This window comes from Ascaphus truei, chromosome 4 (assembly GCF_040206685.1).
Source record: "Ascaphus truei isolate aAscTru1 chromosome 4, aAscTru1.hap1, whole genome shotgun sequence".
NCBI classification, from domain to species: domain Eukaryota; kingdom Metazoa; phylum Chordata; class Amphibia; order Anura; family Ascaphidae; genus Ascaphus; species Ascaphus truei.
The window spans coordinates 15282966-15304196 of NC_134486.1; the positions used below are offsets into that span (position 1 = coordinate 15282966).

General features: G+C 45.4%; 1 protein-coding gene across 1 annotated transcript in view; it reads left to right on the forward strand.

Annotated features, from left to right (window-relative positions):
- LOC142492234 (vomeronasal type-2 receptor 26-like) overlaps nucleotides 1–21231 on the forward strand; it is a 76803-nt gene that overhangs the window by 47291 nt on the left and 8281 nt on the right. Inside the window, exon 3 of the mRNA XM_075594903.1 lies at nucleotides 500–623. Coding sequence (XP_075451018.1) covers nucleotides 500–623 — 124 coding nt within the window. The remainder of the gene's footprint in view (nucleotides 1–499; nucleotides 624–21231) is intronic.

Genomic DNA, 21231 nt, shown 5'->3' on the forward strand with positions numbered 1-21231 from the left:
TGGGACTCATGGCTTTCCATTGTATGACACTACTGATAAAACCGCCGTTATTCGACCTCTTCACGCGTTGTGTATATCGGAATACCGATGTCATGACATGGGATGTCTTCCAAACTTCTCGCGAGTTCCTGTGAGTGTAGCGAGTGTAGAAAATTGCATTTTAGTGTTCTGTTTTTTAAACACATAAAATAGACACATGAAATAGATACAGTAGCACAGTGCTGTACACATTGCAATTCATTCATTTCATTGCAACCAAAGAAACAGAATCCGTGAAATTCAAATAAAGTATCCGCGATAAGCACCGGTGCCTGGGGCGATTGGCCGCGTTCATGCCACGTGGAGTACAGCAGAGCAGGTGAAATTGGCACCGTGATTTGATCGAATAACGGCCACTGTATGAGTATGTAACAGGGAAAGGCTGTATTACTCATTCTGCGCAATGCTAGAAATAAAACATTATTATATGTGACTCATGACTTTCCATTGTATTTTTTAGAAACCCCGCTCTGTGTGCACTGAGAGCTGCCTGCCTGGGTACAGAAAAGCTCAGCAGGAAGGAAGACCCAGATGCTGCTATGACTGTGTTCAATGCACAGAGGGGGAGATCTCCAACAGCACTGGTTAGTAACCCCTAACTCAGTCATATTCTGTTTTGCTGCCCATCACCTGGTTTAGGTCACACTGCTAGAGTTGCTAATCAGAATAGCAAATGTTCTAATTAGAAATGGGCAAAGCAAGTGTGTGTGCGTGCGTGTGTGTGTGTGTGTGTGTGTGTGTGTGTGTGTGTGTGTGTGTGTGTGTGTGTGTGTGTGTGTGTGTGTGTGTGTGTGTGTGTGTCTGAACGTGTGTGTGTGTGTATAGATTGTGAATTCAGTCCACGGATTGCTAAAATACGGAATCCAAAAAACACGTTTGCAATGTTAAAAATACAAAAATCTGAGGCGCATGCGTGAAGCCAGAGTAGATGGAAGCTTAGGTTTCTAGCTCTGCTCGCATCGGCACAATAATCTATTAAAAGCGGCAATCAAAGTGACCCCCCACGAATCAGTCCAGTGAATTCAAGTAGGGGAATACCTGGTGATGCCGGCACGGGGAAAAGCAAAGCCGAAAGACCCCTCGGTCACGACTTATTTCAATTAAAAAAAACCTGCAGCAGGAGACAGCCCTGATCCCCCTACAGCAGGGATGGCAGCAGAGGCTGAGGTTGCCAGGCCGGCTGCAAGAGCGGATGACAATGAACCAGTAACTAGAAAAGACTTCAGGGAGCTCTGCGCAGAGATGAAACAGTTCTTCAACAGAGAGCTGTGGAATCTGCGGAAGGACCTCGATGGACTGGGGGAGAGGACCGGGTCCCTAGAGACCAAAATGGACGCTAACACGAGGGCCATCCAACAGACAAACAAAACAGTAGCCCAGTTACAGGATAAGTTCCGTGACCTCTCAGACAAACAAGAGGACACCGAAAATCAGGACAGACGAAATAATGTCCGTATCCGTGGGGTGCCTGAGACAGTAACAGACGCTGAGGAATTTGTTCAGCAGTGGCTGGAGCATATACTGCCTGATAAATCTGCCCAGGACTTGCACCTTGATAGAGCCCTCCGTTCAAGACCACAGGCAGGAGCCCCCCCTCGGGATATCATAGTACGCTTTCATTTTTATAAAATAAAAGATGCAGTTTGCCGGATGGCCAGGGAGGCCAGGTCCATGGAGTATGAGGGTGTCAAGCTTCAGATCTTTCAGGATCTATCCCCGGCTACCCTCCTAAGACGACGTAGCCTGGGACCGGTAACTAAAACCCTGCAGGACAGGGGGGTCAGGTACAGATGGCTGTTTCCCTTTGCCCTGCTAGTGGTGAAGAACGGTGTGGCGAATACCCTACGGAGGGCCGAGGACGGCAACAGCTTCCTCAAGAAGCTGGGACTACAGCAAAGCCCCCACAGCCCTGGCCCCTCTCATCCACCTTACCTGGAATCCGAGGCTGATCCGACCCCGTCGATGTCCCGGAACAGAGTGGGAGCCGCGCTGGAGGAAACCCTGTGAAACCACGAGTTCTACACAGCTCCGCCGGTCTGGTAGAGCTCTTAAAGGGACCTGATTCATGTCTCCCTCCCTCGTGTCAAAATGGCCGGCCATGGGTACTCCTGCGATGTCCCCCCCTGGTGGTCTTCTCCGAATACTGCAGCTGGGAGACGCCGGATCCCTTCTTCTCCGACAGGCAGTGAAGATGAGAGCGGGAAAGCAGGATAAAGGCGCGAACAGGAGGAGGGAGGAGCTCCAGACCGGCACACACCGCGACGTCATCATCAAGACTCCCTGGCGCTCGGGCACTTCCACCCATTGAGGAGACTTCCGGGTCAGAGGGTATCGGATGCGGAGGGAGGGACACTGAGCCTGATGGGAGAGGGGGGGAAACGGGACTGGATGCTGAGGCGGGGGTCGGCGGCTGTGAGGGGCTAGCTCCCCTGAGAACCCGGGGCGGGCCTCAGAGTAGGGGGCAGCCCTTCATTGGCGACGCATCAGAAGGGTTTGGAAAATTCTCACCCGTGCCGCTCCCCCCCTCTCGGCCCCCCCCTCCTCTTGCCGCCTCTCCCTTGTTATCTCCTCTTACCCATGGCCTCCTCCCTCCTGCCTTCCCCCCCCCCCACCTGTCTGCCCCATCCCCCCCCGCCTTCCCCCCCTTCTCCTTCCTCTCCCCCCCCTCTCCGCTTTCCCCGCCACCCCCCTCCCCCCCCTTAACCTTCCCCATTTATCCCTTCCCCTCCCACTATCCTCCCCTCCCTCTCCCCTCACCACCCCCCCACATCATTTCCCCTCCTCTGCACCACCCCACCTTTTGCCCCTAACCCCTCCACCCCCCTCCCTCCACCCCTCCCCCCACAGGTTATACTAACAGTATGCAGGGGGAGATGAGCAATACGCCCTAGGCTGAGAGGAGAGCAGTTAAGGGAGAGAAAGAAGTTCCGCCATAGGGGTGCTCCTGCCAAGGCCAGACTGACACATATACATCTTAAAGGGATGTTGCATATAGGAGACATTACAGGCTCAAGAGAGATAGATTATTGTTGGGTTCATGTTTGACCCAGGTTTGTTCGTTCAACCTTAATGACTTTGACTCTACATGATGACTATTGATTAATGCACTTTGTCTACCTTAGGGTCAGGAATCGCTCACGGCGGTCGGCTGGCGGGGTATCGGGGTGCTCGGGGGCACCCTCGATGGGGTCCCATCTCGGTGGACAGCTCCGTGACCGAGACACAGGCCCCCACTCCGCATGAGATCTACGGATGGGGCAAGCGAGGATACGTAAGCCACCAACGCAGAATCCCACAGAGGCATTAACTTCGGGAGTGGGGAGACGTCGGTCTGGGGAGGCCCCCTAGCGCCGGGATGCGCCCGTGGAGCCGAAGCTGAATTACGCTAAGTCTATAGTTATTGTTTTACTTTTTGAAGTTGTAATAAAGAATGTTATGTGATGCCGCAATACACACACAAAGTTCAATGTCGGTGCGAGACACCTTTGGTCTTCGCCGGTGCCTCACAAGGTATCTCATGGAGGTAGTCCATGGGAGCCAACACGCCCTACAGAGGACATGCCCACAAAGACTGGCACTCCCGTTTGATGGGTGCCAGTCGGCGGTCCGACAAACAGGGCATAAGAGCCGACTCTGGATCAGCCCAGACAAGGCTTTTCCCATTTTCTTTTTATTTACCCAGTTCTTCCCCCTCTCCTTCCCCCTCTCCTCCCCCCCTTCCCTATCCTTGGGGCTGCGGGCCTACCATCAGAGCAGGGCAAGGCCAACCCAGGGGCACATACCTATCACAGGTCACACTCACGATAATAGGAGGCCCAGATTTGGACCGCCTCAGAACCATAACATCTGTACGCAGATCCCAGACACCAACCTAACTATATGGCGCTGAATTTTATATCTATAAACGTAAAGGGATTTAACAACCCTACGAAAAGAAAAGTCGCCTTTACAGATTTTAAGGCAAAACAGGCCGACATCCTCCTAATACAGGAAACACATTTTAGCCGTAACAGTGTACCCAAATTCCTAGATAGACAATTCACACAATTCTATTGGGCGTCCGCTGCAGAAAAAAAAAGAGAGGTCGGAGTTATCTTCCACAACAGGGTTCCATTCACACTGGACACGATTAGGAGAGACAATGAAGGCAGATACTTAATAGTAGTGGGTTCAATACAAGAACAGCCACTGACAATAGCCTCGGTGTATGCCCCGGGTGAGCAAGGACACAAATTTATCAAGGATTTTTTTCAGAAACTGACGCAGGTAGCCAAAGGTCAGATAATCCTAGCGGGAGACTTCAACCTTACTATGAACCCCAAGCTAGATTGAACGGGAATTGCTAGAAACGGTCGTAAGAAAGTGATTGACACCCTAAAATCAGGTCTCAAGAAAGCCCAGCTAGTAGATATCTGGAGGGAACTTCACCCCACAGAAAAAAACTATACTTTTTACTCCCACCCCCACGACGTCTATAGCAGAATCGACTACTTCTTCATTTCTAGTAGACTGGTTCCCTTGGTCGCCCAGGCTTTGATCCATGATATTTCATGGTCAGACCATGCGCCTATAGAGCTGAGGTGCAACCAAATTCGCCCTGATAGACCCGGTGCAAATTGGAAAATAAATGAGTCACTCCTTAAGATCCCAGCTATATGCGACTCAGTCGGAGAGGAGATAGATAAATTCTTCACGACTAATTATGGTTCGGTGAGCTCCGACCTCACCCTCTAGGAGGCCCATAAGGCAACCATAAGGGGCACTTTAATTGGTATTGCCGCCCGTAGAAAGAGAGAGCGTAGTAACAAGATAGCAGCCCTCCAATCCAAAATAAATTCCCTCACATCAAGACACAAACTGACGCAGGATCCGAGGGTCCTATTGGAGTTAAAGAACATCAAAATCGAACTAAACCTACTATTGGTCTCCCAGGCTGATAAGTCTCTGAGTTGGTCACGGAGGAAATTTTACGAAAAGGCGAACAGGCCGGATACCATGCTAGCGCGCAAACTAAACACTAGACAGCCTAATTATAACATACAGGCGGTGCGTCTGAAGGACGGCTCCTCCACATCCAACCCAAAAAGCATAGTCGAGGAATTTAAATCATTCTACGAAAATTTATATAATGGAGAGAAAGTGGCACATAACTCCAAAACGGCAAGGGCCACGGAAGATTTTATAGCACGTTCCAACCTAACAGGGCTGAGCGAGCAGGACAGGGAGGGGTTGGAGGCTGATTTCACATTAGAAGAACTTACCCATGTCATCACGGACCTTAAACCCTCAAAGGCCCCGGGGCCAGATGGGTTTTCGGGGCAGTATTATAAGGCGTTCGCAGAGAACCTTGCCCCATGGCTGCTCCGAATGTATAATGCTGTATTAGCAGGAGCCCCGTTCCCGGAGCAGATGCTCCAGGCATCAATCTCAGTTATCTATAAACCTGGGAAAGATCCGCAGGACTGTAAAAGTTATAGACCAATTTCCCTAATTAATACAGATGTTAAAATATACGCCAAACTACTGGCCAATAGATTAAGTCTTATCCTGCCCAGACTCATACATCCAGATCAAGTTGGCTTTATAATGGGTAGACAAGCTGCGGACAACACCCGACGAATCATTGTTCTGCTAGAAATAGCCACTAATCAGAAATTAAGCGTTATGATGTTGAGTCTGGATGCGGAAAAAGCGTTTGACAGGATTGACTGGCCCTACTTAAAACAGACGCTTGGGGCATTCGGCTTTGGGGAAAGGGTAAGTGGGGCGATAATGTCGCTATACTCGGGCCCCACAGCCAAGGTCATACATCAGGGTTTCCCCTCTAATTTATTTCAAATTAAAAGCGACACACGTCAGGGGTGCCCGTTATCACCCCTGTTATTCGCCCTATGTATGGAACCTTTAGCTGCGCAAATCCGTAACAACCCGGATATTTCAGGGATTACGGTGCATTCACAGTCACATAAGATTGCCCTGTACGCAGACGATATACTGCTGCTAATCTCCAGGCCTCTAACCTCCCTGCCGAACCTATTTGACCTGTTGGATAAATTTAATAGAATATCAGGATTCAAAATAAATCAAACCAAATCAGAGGCCCTGAATATCAGCCTCCCAAAGGAAACTGAAAAACTACTGAGTCTGAACTTTAATTTCAATTGGCAACCAAAACATATTAAATATCTAGGGATCTACATCACTAAAGATTACAAGGGCGTCTATGATGCTAATTACCCCAAACTAATCAAGACACTAAAAGCAGATTTAAAAAAATGGACGCCCTACAAGATCTCCTGGATAGTAAGGATACATAGTGTCAAGATGAATCTCCTCCCCCGTATCCTATATTTGTTTCAGACTCTACCAGTGCCACTTAGACTGAAGTATATACTCTCACTTCAGTCTGATATCTCCGAATTTATCTGGGGAGGGAAAAAACCTAGAGTAAATAAGACAATAAGACAAAAATAAAAAACCACCCGGACAGGAGGCCTAGCGGTACCTTGCCTGGTCTCTTACTACAAAGCGGCGCAATTGTGTCAACTCACACAATGGCAGACCAACCCCGATCTGAAAAGATGGGTGGATCTGGAAAAGAGGGCTTGTGCCCCACTAGAGATAGAGAATTTGCTATGGTTACCCAAAACAGCTATTAAATGGGCTGAACGACCGCTCTCATCGGTGGCCAACTCACTGTCGGTATGGGAGACCACAAAATATAAACATACCCTGACCACAAGGCGCTCTATGATGGCCCCCTTGTGGGGCAAACCTAACTTTGCACCGGGACTAGTGGCAAATGCCGCAGGGCCCTGGAAAAAATATGGATATCTTAGGTTAAGAGATCTGGAGGGTATACCGAACAGAGTTAAATCATTCGAACAAATTAGATCTGAAAAAAACATCCCACATTCCGAATTTTTTCGCTACCTCCAGATACGAGCGTTCTTCGCCAAAAACTCCCCCTTCCCACCATTAACCACATTCGAAAAGCTCTGTCTGATGAAAACAGACACACAGGGACTTACATCGCACATCTATAGAGAAGTGATCGGTTCTGGGAGCTCACAGCAACGACAAAAACTGACGTACCAACTTAGATGGGAAACAGATATTGGGGAGGAATTGGAGGAGGACGACTGGACTGCTATAATAGAGGCTACTGCCAAGAGCTCCATATGCACTACTTTGAAGGAGAATGCATATAAAGTATTGATGAGGTGGTACCTCACCCCATTAAAATTATCAAGGTTTGTCACAGGATACTCCCCGCTGTGTCCCAAACAGTGCGGAGAATCGGCGGACCTGTTGCACATGCTGTGGTCTTGCCCTCGGATCTCACACCTGTGGGATGAAATTAGACATTGGATCCAGAGGATTTTTGACCTCACAATTCCCCCTGATCCATGGCTGTTCCTATTGAACAGACCATGGAAGGGTCTTTCAAAATCAGGTAATAAACTAGTTGCACATTTTGCAACAGCAACGAGGTGCGAGATCGCAGCTATGTGGAAACAACCAGAGATCCCAAATATCCCAAAAATTCGGAATCGATTATGGTACATATGCCAGATGGAGAAATTGACGAGTCTGGTCAATAACACTGGCGAAAAATATCTAAAAGTCTGGACGCCTTGGCTGGAACAGACAGACATCCCGGGGGTTGAGGTAGCCACGATATGGCAGTGATTATTCCAAGTGCATTCTCGTACAAAGTAAGCGGAACGGACTACGAGACCTAGTTGAGGACACACCATGTGAACACTTTGCGCGGCCCTAGAAGTCGGCAAACAAACGGTGTATAGTAAATCTACCAGCCACCTATGGGAAAGTGGCAGTGCAGCGTGCCCGCGCCCCCCCCCTCCCCTTCCCTCCTTCCCACCCTCCCCCTCCTTAATTTACTTTTTTTTTGTGTTGTTCCCCCAAGTTTAACCTACTGGTTTTAGAGATATCATGTGCAACGCATGAACGCTTGTGGCTCCAGAAGGAGAATGTAGCAGTATCGTACATGACTGTAATACTGTGAATGTTCGTGTTATTTGTATTGCGATGCTATTTATATTGAAAATATTCCAATAAACTTGAAGTTATAAAAAAAAAAAAAAAAATACAAAAATCTGCATTTTTGTGACTGATTAATGGATTAATCCGCGGCTAAAAGGAGCTGGCCAATCTTCAGCAGATTGAAATTTGACCGCAAAATTCTGCCATGTCTATTTCTTATCCTTGGTGGGCCGGACACCAGTAGCTCACACGCTACCTTAGACTTATCAACTCAATATAGTTCTTATTGAAATCCTTTGGGCTGACAGAAAATTACACCACTCTCTACCATAGCCCCATTTTAAGCGTTTTCTGCGGGACAGATCTTTAGTGATCAGGGGAAAAAAAGAATCAGCCTTTTTTTAAACATCTCCACCAAAATCCGCAGCTGAAGGGAACTGGCTAGTCTGCAGTGTATTCGAATTCCGGTCAATTTGCGCCGATGTCCAGTAACAGCAAGATTGAACGCCATGTTCTGTATCAGGACTTCTGGCAAGAGAGTGCAGCATCATGAATCCTGCTTCATAACCAATTTACTCTGAGAAATCTGTCTCTATATGCCTTAGAATAAAATACCTTAATTGTTAGTGCTGTATTTGCTTTGCTGTTAAAAACCAATTAACATTATTCTTCATCAGACATTTGCACTAAAAGAACTGAACTTTGATGTGTGAGTGTAATGCGTGAGGCTCATAATGCTTAAATTGCTAATGATGGAGTGTCCAATAAATGTGTCCACTTACATTTTTCTGCACCCTTTCATTGATTGTTTTAAGTGACTGTGAATTGTGTATATTTCCAAGATTTACTGTCCCTAAACTTTTACCACATGACAAAGAGTCAACGCACACTGGGGTTTTTCCACGGAAGCAATTACAAATAGCAGATTGCTGCCTGCTGAATTTTGCAGCTTCCATTATTATTTTGTGGCACTGCTACAACTGTTACCGTTTCTAACAATCCAGATTAAATAGTCACTAAGGATGAAAATGCATTAACATTCAACTTCATTACCTTTGCAAAGCAAAGACAATGGAGGGGTTAAGGAACAACAGCAGCTTTATTGAAGGCAGTGGGTGTGGGTGAAGTAGGTACTTGGCCCTTCATTCACCCCCTCTGACCCCAATAAACATTACAATATGTACTACCCACCAATACACAACCCATCCCCTTTGCCCCCACATAAAACCATAATTGAATTATTTATACACATGATTGATACCAGAGTCCAGCAGGTGTCTCCGGGTGGTCCCCGCAGGTGTCTGGGGGCCCCAAAGGGTCCCGGGTGGTTCCTGTGGGTGTACGGGGGTCCTCAGGTGGTCCCCACTGGTTTCTGGGGGCCCCCAGGTGTCACAGGAGACCAGGTTTATTAATACCTTTTTATACGGGGATCATTGATTGAGCGAAACAAGGAGGTAAAATAAATTGTAATTTATTTCACGAAAAGACATACACACAATGTAACACAATTTACAAGGTTAACACACCTACTGGGTGTGATGGTGAAGGGGTACCCAGGCCAGTAAATAAAGGTATTATGCCCGGCAGGGTGCCCCTAAACCATATTGGGGAATTGTGATTGTCAGCTCTTCAACCCAATCATGGCATGTAACTGCATTTGTAATAAAGATGTATGTGTATTTTTACTGTTCCAGGAGTGCCAACCATTGGAGAAGTGCAGGGCGTGAGTTTCAGGGGTGATTTCATGGTAAAATTTGTCAGGGTGTGTTTGGGTATGAGGGGGCCAGTGTTGCGGGTTACCTCGAAACATGTACTCAGGAATCCCCCCAGATTCCAGAAGACATGAGGAACACAGACCTCCGGATAAAATCCTCCCTAGAAAGCATAGATGTGTAGAACGCTAGTACATCAGAAAGACAAGTCCTTAGTGTATTCGTAACATCTGCAGTTGAGAAGCTCCCAATAATCTGAATAACACAATAAAGTTACCCTAATAGGGTTTAAGGGACTAGTACTTAATGCCACAGGCACCAATAAAGAATTGTACAATAAATGTCCCATGTAGTGAGAATGAAGGGGTATGGCAACCCACAGGTATAACTCACTTTTGAATTGCAGAATCCAGGGGAGTGTTCTTCAGCAGGTATCAATAGCATGCAGTACACCAGTAACAGGAGCAGTTTGCAGCTCACCGCCAAATCTCCATGCTTCAGCACAGACCAGAACAGTAAGACCGGGCAGGGGAAGGAATCAAATGGAAGAGCAGGATAGAAATCCCAGAAGCAGCGCTTCAGCATGTTAGATACATACGTAGGCAATTAATATCAATGTATAACCAAGATAAGGAGAAATAGAATAAAGCTATGTCAAGTATTGGACCCAGTGCAATTGAAAGCAGGAATATTCAATAAGATATAATGTCTTTAGGTGAAGAAGTATCCCAAAAATTGATGGCACTTCACCAGACCAGAAAAAACAATACAGACCGGCGCCTTAGAGTCCAAATAGTGGGATAAATAAAAGTCCAATGGATGGCTTAGGATATCCAATAGATGACAATCAAGTCCAGTGGACAGCAGATTCCTCAGCAGCAAACAATGTATGATATGCAGGGGAGACAAAAGAACAAGATCATAGTGTACCAAAATATGGTTAGAACATGTAACACATAAACAAACAGGCACATACAACAATAAACATGTAGGTTGACTAATAACAATTTATTTTAATGAACACAATAAAATTCAGCAACTGATTGCGAGCAGATCCAGGATCCGGTTGTGCAAAACCGGAATCCTACTTACAGCCAGTCCTCAGGATAAGCGCAGATATAGGGATTAAAGATGATCCGGCGGTGGGTGATACTGGATGCGTGCCTGTATGTGATTCCCCGCAGGTGACTCCTCAGTAAGTATAGGCAGACTTGCCTTCCGCTCCACGAGGCGCCCTCCGCTCGCGGCCGGAACTGCGTCACAGCCCGGATACACGTCACAGGGGGCGGGACACCGCTCCGAATCTCCCATCCTCGCCGGGTCTCGCTGACAATATAATCCAAAATCCAAAATTGCTGCTGTTCCAGGGACTGCTATAGCGATCTGCTCATCTGTCAGTTAAAAGCTGATGAATGATACTCAAAGGCCCAACGTGTTTCGTGCGCAGATATCAAATATCAAACAATAAATGTAAATACAAGAATATTGTAAAAGACACAGAACATATGCAGATATCAGATGTCTATCACTGAACAAGTATAAGCAAACCCTCTTCCTGGTTTTGATATTTGATATCTGCTTATGTGATTTGCCCTATTTAGACTTTAGATTTATATCATTAGCTGAGTGTGGGATTATTTGACAGTGGGGAGGGAAGGCTTAGGGAAGTACCTCTGGGACCCTTTGGGACCAGGGGGAATGGGCCAGATGAAGAGGTCACCCCTCGAAACATCGCCCCCCTAGTTTGCTTTCCTTTTTCCATTTTTGTGATTTTTTGCTTTTCTTTTGTGTTTTTTCCCCTCCTCCTTCTTTCCCCTCTACCCCCTTTTATTTTTTGATTTTCTCTATGGTGATATTTATTCTTGCATTGGCGTATTGGCTATTGTTGCTATATTTTCAGTTTATTATTAGTGTCATTAAATTATTCATATTCCCTACACTGGTATTTGCTTATATCTGTAGCTATGAGACAGAGAGTGCAGGTACTATATTTTGATTTGTTAGTACTTCTGAAGGGAATTAGGGTCCCTTCCTGTTCCGTGCATCCTGCAACCTTGCTGAGTCAGTGTGTCAGAGTGCTGTCTATCACCCCCCCCCCTTTTCTACACTAGTCAAAGACAGTTTTCGGCTCTGTTTGCGCACAACTCCCGCTCCTGGAAAATTTTGCCTGGAGACTCTATTTCTAAAGATTTTGTTTTGGAAGTAGAAGATTTCGTTTTGCCCCGTCCCAGTAAGTGTATTTCAAGTGTTTTTTGTCAACTATTGTGTGTGTGTTCATTCTGTAAATAATTCACAATTTATTTTATCTCTTGCTTTGCTCAGTCAAAGGATTCGGGTAATTTTGATATTAAAAGTTCTGTCTACCGTGACACTGGGAACGGGGCTAACGAATAAGTCTATCCTCAGAATGAAATTCTCAAAAATTACCACTTTATGAGCCCTTTTCCTTGACCGGTACAGTAGTTACTCACGAAAGTCCTGGAACTGATTTCGGCATGCAATGCCAGATGCGACAGATGCGATCACTACATTCTCAAAGGCAGGACTTAGAAACTTTTCTGAGTTCAAAATCCTTGAAGCCGGCTTGCGTCTATTTAGTCCAGAGCATCTTTGAATTTGCCGCTGTTGGTTTGGCGCTTGAAATCTGCGCTCCTAATTGGCTGCAAGCTCACTTAAGTCTTTCAGGCTCTCATTCACTAACCAGTGCAGCCTATAAGAGCATGGGAATTCTCCTTCCAGCCAATCACCGATTTGCCGGTATTGTAAAGCCGGGAGGGCACCTTTTCTCAGTCTGTAAAGGGGCATGTGCCAACCTGACACTTCTGCCTTTTTGCATACTGAGCCCACCTGCTGCCCAGCTCCAAAGAGTCTAGGTTCTGGCAAATTATTGCCGGATAGACTTGTGTTAGCCAAGGATGTGGGTACTCACGCAGAATTGCAGTATCCCTCCTGTTCTAACACCTTGGCATCCCTGAGGCTTTCAATACGGACTCCGCACAGACACAGTGGCACCAAGGTTCGTAGCCATCTAGGTTTTCCGGAATCTATGACTTGGAAATCCCTCAGTTCATATACAGGTTTTCAATAAATATACCCATTAAAAATATAACCATTTAATAAAATATATTGTGTCCTGTCTTCTGTGTGCTAAAATATGTAAATTCCTATTCTGGTGTCAGAGATGAAATGAGTGTATAATTCACCTACATTCACTAGCCTCATTCTTGGAACACTTTATAAAAATAACTTTTAAAACTTTTAGACAATGCAATCATGCTCAGCTTTATCACTTAGCTGGAGCATCCCCCTGAACCCCTACACTAGGTTCAGGGCACCTGGGCATATATCTGGGTACCTCTGCTATACTGGGGAACCCCTGCTACATTAGAGACTCTGTGTATAGCTGCAGATATAGTTTATCCCCTTCAAACCCATTTACCATGTCTGGATGATGCTGCAGCAGGGATCTTGGCGTGAGTCGTAATAGCGCTTTCAGAGTCAGAGTTTAATGTGCTTGGCTGTAATCTGGAACCCCGATACATAGACACATTCTGTAAAGACTTTCTCCGACAAACTGTAACACCTGTATGCCCACAGACCTGACCAGTCCCCAATACTGAGGTGGGAATGGTATTATCACGCACCCACAGCAGTGAGGGCATGTCCGGAGTGTGGTATGGCATTCCCGGGCCTGTAGAAAGATGGTTAATAATACTTGCAAAGCCTTTGGGGTTCAGAGTAAGAGTAGTGGTTTCCATGTGCCAGGGTCCAGGTATATAGAGATCAGGATCGTGATGTTCATAAGCCAGAGTCCAGGGATCACAGAAGTTAGCAGAGTCGTATTCGTAAGCAGGTTCCAAGGGCAGTAGCGAGCAGGCTAATCCAGTACAAGCAGAGGTCAAGCCAGGGAAATCTAGGGGTAAGCAGGAGCAGGAACAGATGCTGGAAAACACAGGAGAGCCAAGCATAGGACTGCACACACAGAGGTTACAAAGAACTATGCAGAGCAATGATAGACAGGACAGTCAGGGTTTATAAAGGAGGGAACACCAGTGGGAGAGAGAGGAGGAGCAGAAGGTGAAGTGGGAGGCAGCAGGGATAGGTGAGGAGGAGAAGAGGAGGACCCAGGTGAGCCAGTGAGGGAGAGAGCCTGAAGGGTATGAGAGGAGGAGCCAGGGGGCTGAGAGAGCCTACAAGAGGAGCGTGTGCGCGCCCTCTGTAAGGTGAGAGTGCACACGCACAGGCTGTGTCATGAGGCGCGCGGAGCGCCGCGCCACGGGGACATCTGCCGAGGGTAGAGAAAGGACAAAAGGGGAGACCGCAGGAGGTAAGGAGGCAGGAACGGGAGATGAGGGGGCCTTGAGCAGGAAGCACCGCGACGGGGAACGGGAACGCAAGAAGGTGCGCGTGTCTTGCGGGGTGTACGCGCAGATGCCGAGAGAGCGTCAGAGGCTGCCGCAGAGGGGAGAACGGGTAAATAAGGGACAGGAGAGGCAGGCATGAGCGGAACTTCAGGGATACATAGAGGGGAAGGACTCCCATGAATCATCACAGTATCCCACCCTTGAGGATCGATCTCTGAACGATCCAACCACGGCTTCTGGGGAAATTTTAGATTGAACTGCTGAAGAAGCTTGGGAGCATGGATGTGACGTTCTGGAACCCATGAACGTTCCTCTGGGCCATACCCCTTCCAGTGGATGAGGAACTGAAGCTTGTTTCTTGACAAACGAGGGTCGATTAAAGAGTGAATTTCGTACTCTTGTTGTCCTAGGGTAGAGATTGGGTTGGTTTTTGGGAAGGATCTGGAAAGTGTGAACTCTGGATGAAAGTCTTGAGTAGGGACAAATGAAATACGGACGGGGTCCTCATGGTGGGAGGTAGTGCTAGACAGTAGGCGACTGGATTGATCTTTTCTGTTATCTTGAAAGGGCCAAGGAATCTTTGGGCCAACTTTGGAGATGGAGTTTTAAGCCTAATATTCTTAGAGGAGAACCAAACTCTGTCACCCGGTTTAAATGAAGGACCAGGTTGGCAATGTCAATCCGCTTTAGTTTTTTTCCTAGAGACGGCGGTTTGTAGAGACTTAAGGATCCTTTTCCAAGAATTCTGAAGGGTCGTAACATGGGAGTCTGCAGCGGCAACGCCAGAAGGGGGGGAGGAGAGGGGAAGGGTGCTAGGATGAAAAACAAAATTGATGAAAAAAGAAGACTCTTGTGTAGATTCATTGTTAAATGAGTTGATAGCAAATTCGGTTCATGGTAACAGGTCCACCCAGTTGTCTTGTGACTCAGAGACAAAACATCTAAGATATTGCTCTAAGGTTTGATTCATCCTTTCAGTCTGACCATTGGTCTGAGGGTGGTATCCGGAAGAAAAAAGAAGAGAAATTCCGAGTCTCTGGGAAAACGCCCGCCAAAACTTAGAGATAAATTGAGAACCTCTGTCAGAGACAATCGAAATGGGATCGCCATGTAATCTGAAAATCTCCTTGTAAAAAATATCTGCCAAAGTAGCAGAATTAGGTAGACCCTTGAAGGGAATAAAGTGTGAGTGTTTAGAAATTCTGTCTATTACGACAAGAAAGGTATTCATTCCTTTGGAATTGGGAAGTTCGACAATGAAATCCTTAGAGATGTGTTTCCAGGGTTGCTCCGGATGGGAAGAGGCATGAAAAGACCCGAAGGTTTGTGATGGGCAGTTTTACTCTGGGCACATACCGGACAAGCACTAGTGAAATAAAAAATGTCCTTGTGCATCTTAGGCCACCGAAATGTCCGTTTAATAAGATCCACTGTCCTCTTGAAGCCTGGATGACCGGCAGACCTAGAAGAAAGATCCCCAAAGTAAGATCTATTGGCGAAATGTGGAGATGCGTATAGACGTCTCGCTTGTACCCTGAACCTGCTGGGAATATGAAGAATCCAATGCAGTGTTTGTTCGTGCAACGCACAGCAAAAAAGGGGTAATAGCAGGTCTGGCAAAAAATTCTTTATTCAAAGGGACATAAAAACGGAAGGCTGCAACCTTCTACGCGTTTCGTGCAATCAGATGCACTGTATCAAGAAGTGAATTTAATATGGTACATACAACATTATATATAGCGCGTCAGTCTGCCGATTTGGCGCCAAAAACTTACTAATTAGTGACCTCATACTTGATTAGAGATGTGTGACAGCCGCGCTGCGCAAGCGCCAAGCAGACCGCCTAGTTACCCAGTCACACTACGAGAAGCGTGCCTAACAACACACAGATCGGTGACACGCACCACAGGGCAATGGAAGGCCAACTCTCGCGAGATGCGGCTCAGGCAGGCCACGTCCGCTCGCGCATGCGCAGACAGTGCTTGAAGAGAAAAAATCAACCAGTATGTTAAACGCGGACAAAGTCCCGCGAGAAGGGACCAAGGAGGTCCTGAATACTCGCACATACGTACAAAATGCACTTAATAGGGTTAGTAACTACAAGAAATCATTGAATAAACAATTAATAATAATTAAAATGTGCCACCAGTTACTGCTAGAGGGCCAAGTGTGGGCTCTTCTCATGTATGAATAAGAACACCCACAGATATGCCATATCAGAAAAGGGGATATATATAAAGTGTATATACATTTAAAGAGCAAAGTGCAGGGACTGGTCAATATTGGTGAGCCCAATCAGGCAGACTGCGCCATATATTTACAAAACATACACTAATAATACAATCTAATCACAAACAAAATAAATAAAAATCAAATGAAAAAATAATTCTAATCTAATACCTATATTAAAAACATATATATACAGCCTTCCAGTAAGGCAGAGGATAACTAAATTGACTAATTGTTCTACTGTATAACAGAGATATAAACTCATAGAGAAAAAAACTCATAAAGAAAAAACACATATAGTACTCAAATATACCTATAATAAATAAAGGATATGATTATGATTTTATATTTAAATTCCTTGTTGCACTAGGTGATATTCTTTGAGTACAGTAGTGTGACATAACTAATTGTTTGAAGTCATTAATGACTCATCAAATAATTTCATAAAACTTATTTGATCACAATAGGGATCTGAAATTATTATTCGTGGGACAGTTATATAGTTAGGAGAAGTACACCATCATATATTATTCAAGTATTACATCAGAATATTTGTCTAATCTTGAGAGAAAAATAAACAAGTTTATATATATAAAATTATTAAAATACATATATATAAAAAAGAAGAAAAGACCAGTCTGTTTGCTGAATCGTTCAGGTCAAAAAATGATTAATGCTCCATTCAATGTTCATTCCGTCTGGAAACCGGGTTCTAAGCATGAATATCCAGAATGACTCTCTGCAATCTAACCGTTTGACCTGATCACCCCCCCTTACTTTTGGTAAGATTTTCTCAATGCCCATAAAAGAAAAGTTCTCAATGCCCCCCTTCCCACATTCTGAAAAATGTTTAGAAACAGGATGCATTAAGTCTCCCTTCTTAACGAGTCTACAATGCTCCTGCATTCTGATTTTTAGGGCCCTTGTTGTCCTTCCGACGTATCTTTTCCCACAGCCACAATTGATGACATAGACCACAAAGGACGTATTACAATCAATAAAACTATTAATGTTAAACCGTCCATGGGGGCTGTGGGAAAAGACACATCTGGAAGGTTTCATATATTTACACACATTGCAATTGTTGCATCTGAACGATCCCTTTGTAATGAATGTGTATGTATTAGTGATTAGATCAGGAATAACACTTGGGGATACATAGTTGGCTATGGTTTTCGCTTTCCTATACACAATCTTAGGTCCCTTTTTGGTGTACTCACCAAGAATAGGGTCCATACGTAATAGACCCCAATGTTTATTGATTATCCTATTCACTTGGCCACTGGCCTTGCTGAATTGTGAGATAAACAAGGGGGATGTGTTTCCCAACCCTTCCATATCTCTTTTATGGCCACCGTCCTTCACCCTCGATCCTTTAATGGGAAGCAATGTATTTCTATCCCTTCTAGTTATTTCATCCACTATGGATTGGAGGGTCTCCCTGTCATAACCCCTTTCAATAAAACGATTAGTGAGAGCCTCAGACTGGGACAGGAACCCGCTAAGAGTGGAGCAGTTCCTCCTCAGTCTGAGGTACTGACTTTTGGGAATGCCAGTAATTACCGATCTGGGGTGACAACTGTCCGCCCTAAGAATTGAGTTCCTTGAGTTGCTTTTCCTAAAAATGTCTGTTTGAATCTATTGATTCATATCTACAAATAGTAGAATGTCCAGGAAGCTAATGTGATGTGGATTGAAATTAGAAGTGAATTGAATATTAAGATCATTATCATTAACATATTCGAAAAATAATTTTAAAGTGTCTGTGCTCCGTGCCAAATGATAAGTAAGTCGTCAATAAAACGTTTGTAAAAAACAATATTGTGTCTAAATTTATTTGTGCTATTATAGATGAAAACATGCTCCCACCACCCCATAAAAAGGTTCGCATAAGAGGGGGCAAAACTTGTTCCCATTGCTGTTCCCCGCTGTTATAAGTAAAATTGGTGCTCAAAAAGAAAATAATTGTGCGTGAGAAGAAAAAGAATGGATTCAGTGATAAAAGTGGTCATTAAGATTGAGCTCCCTGGACATTCAATGAAATGGCGAACAGCCGTCAACCCCAGATCGTGCTCTATAAATGAATACAGGGAGACCACATCCATAGTCACCCATAGAAAGTCAGGTTTCCATGAGATACTTTCCAGTTGTACCAATAAATCCCCAGAATCGAGGATAAAGGACGGCAAGGCCCTAACAAATGGCTGCAAATAAGAATTAACATAACGGGATAAGCCATCTCCCAAAGATCCAATGCTTGAGACAATTGGCCGACCAGGAGGGTCGACCAATGTCTTATGGATCTTTGGGAGATGGTGAAAGATAGGGATAACCGGATGGGGGTTAACAAAGAATCCAATCTCTTTTTTATTAAGAACTTGAGTTGCAGACCCTAAATCAATAAGATCCAACAATTCCTTCAAAAAGGGAGCAGTTGGATCATATGGTAGTTCAGAGTAGGAGGACACATCCCCAAGTTGGCGAAAAGCTTCCTTGAGATACTCTGAACCACCACGGCACCCCCTTTATCTGCATTTTTGGTGACTAACATAGGGTTATTTCGTAATGTCTTAAGGGCCAGACGCTCCACCCCATTCAAATTGTCATTGCTTAAACTGGAAAATGAAAAACCCTGAGCCAAAAGCCTAAGGTCACGAATGACCAGGTTTTCGAACATGGAAAGATAGGGGCCTTTGACAAAAGAGGGGTAGAAAACAGACTTTTCTTTAAACTTAGAACCCCAGTCACCAAAAGTATAGGTCTGGGAATCCTCAACATAATTACCCTGTTCAGCAAGATCGTCCAAGTCTCTCAAGGCACATATATCTTGAAAAGAGTCCAGAGAAACCTGAAGAGGGGGAGTATCAGAAGTTGCTTGGGGTGAGGCAGAGCCAATGGAATTCCCCAGAGGAAGATCCTCAGGAGAAGTCTCAGTCAGAGATTTGTCTCCACTATCATGCTGATGAAAAAAAAAAATTAAAGTTAACTTGCGGACATACTTGTGTACATCCACAACTGTTCCAAAAAGATCAATGCCCATGGAGGGCGCGTACTTCAACCCTTTGTTGAGGAGAGAAATCTCTGACTGGCAGAGATTATGCACTTGGAAGGAAGAATAGGTTCCGTGGATTCATTGGATTCGTTCTCCGTGGCGAACTGGCGAGAGAGAGCATCTGCTTTGATATTTTTGGTACCTGGAATATACGAAATGGTATAGATAAAACGTGAAAAATAAAGAGACCAACAGGCCTGACAGGATCCCAAACGACGAGCCCCCTCAATATACAGCAAATTTTTGTGGTCGGTGAGGATGGCAATAGGTTCCTTAGTGCCTTCTAAAAGATGCCTCCACTCCTGAAGAGCCAACTTAATGGCCAGTAGCTCACGATTCCCAACATCATAGTTTCTCTCGGCAGACGAGAATTTCCGAGAAAAAAAAACACAGGGAGGGAGTTTTTCTTGGGGGGAGGACCTCTGAGAAAGAACTGCACTGGCTCCCACATCTGAGGCGTCAACTTCCAAAGTGAAGGGAAGATAGGTACAGTATAAGGAGGACGTAGGATGGGTGCAGAGACTAAGGCTTTTTTGAGGAATTCAAATGTGTCAATAGCTTTGGAGGACAAAGACGTGGGGTCGGCACTTTTTTTAGTCAAAGCAGTGATGGGGAGAGCAATGGAAGAAAAATTACGGATGAATTTCCTGTAATAATTGGCAAAACCAAGAAAACGCTGCACGGCTTTGAGAGAACTTGGCAGCGGCCAGTCGAAAACCGACTTCACCTTCTCTGGGTCCTCAGAAAAACCTTGGTTAGAGATAATATAGCCTAAAAAGGCAGTAGATGTCTGGTGGAACAAACATTTCTCCATCTTGGCGTATAGGCGGTTAGCACAGAGCCTAGAGAATACTAGTTTGGTATGGTGAATGTGTTCCTCTAAGTTTCTAGAAAAAATGAGAATGTCATCCAAGTATACGATAACAAATGTTCCCAATACATCCCGGAAGATGTCGTTCATGAACTCTTGGAAGACGGCAGGAGCATTGCATAATCCAAAGGGCATTACTAGATACTCATAATGTCCAGATCGCGTATTAAACGCGGTTTTCCATTCGTCCCCCTCCCTTATGCGGATGAGATTATAGGCCCCTCTTAAATCAAGCTTGGTAAAGATAGAGGCTCCCTGGAGGCGATCGAACAGTTCAGAGATTAAGGGAAGGGGATACCGATTCTTTACCGTGATTTTATTGAGTCCACGAAAGTCGATACAACGTCTTAATGATCAATCCTTCTTTTTCACGAAGAAGAAGTGTACCCCAGCGGGGGAGGTAGAATTGCGGATGAATCCTTTCTCCAAATTTTCTTTGATGTAAGACGTCATGGAATCCATTTCAGGAACAGACAACGGGTAAGATTTCGACTTTGGGAGAATGGTTCCTGGAATTAAATCAATAGGACAATCGTATGGACGATGGGGAGGTAAAACCTCAGCCTGTACCTTATTGAACACGTCCAGGAATTCATGATACACGGTTGGAAGAATCGAGAGATTGGAAGGGACAGAATCCAGACTGGCAAGAACCGCAACAGGAGGAACGGGAGAAGCAGACTCAGCGGAAGGAGGCCATTGGATAGGCATGGTGCCGGTCCAATCAATGCGCGGATTGTGGAGTTGAAGCCAAGGCAATCCTAAAATAAGTTGAACGGTAGGAGAATGGAAGATATCAAAAACAATTACCTCCTTATGACCACCGGCCAAGGTCAGTGTAAGAGGAATGGACTCCCAGATGATAAATGCTGGCTGGAGAGCATGACCGTCAATGACCTCGAGACCAATAGGTGATTTTCTCTTGACCATAGGAATTTGGTTCTCTGAGGCAAAGGT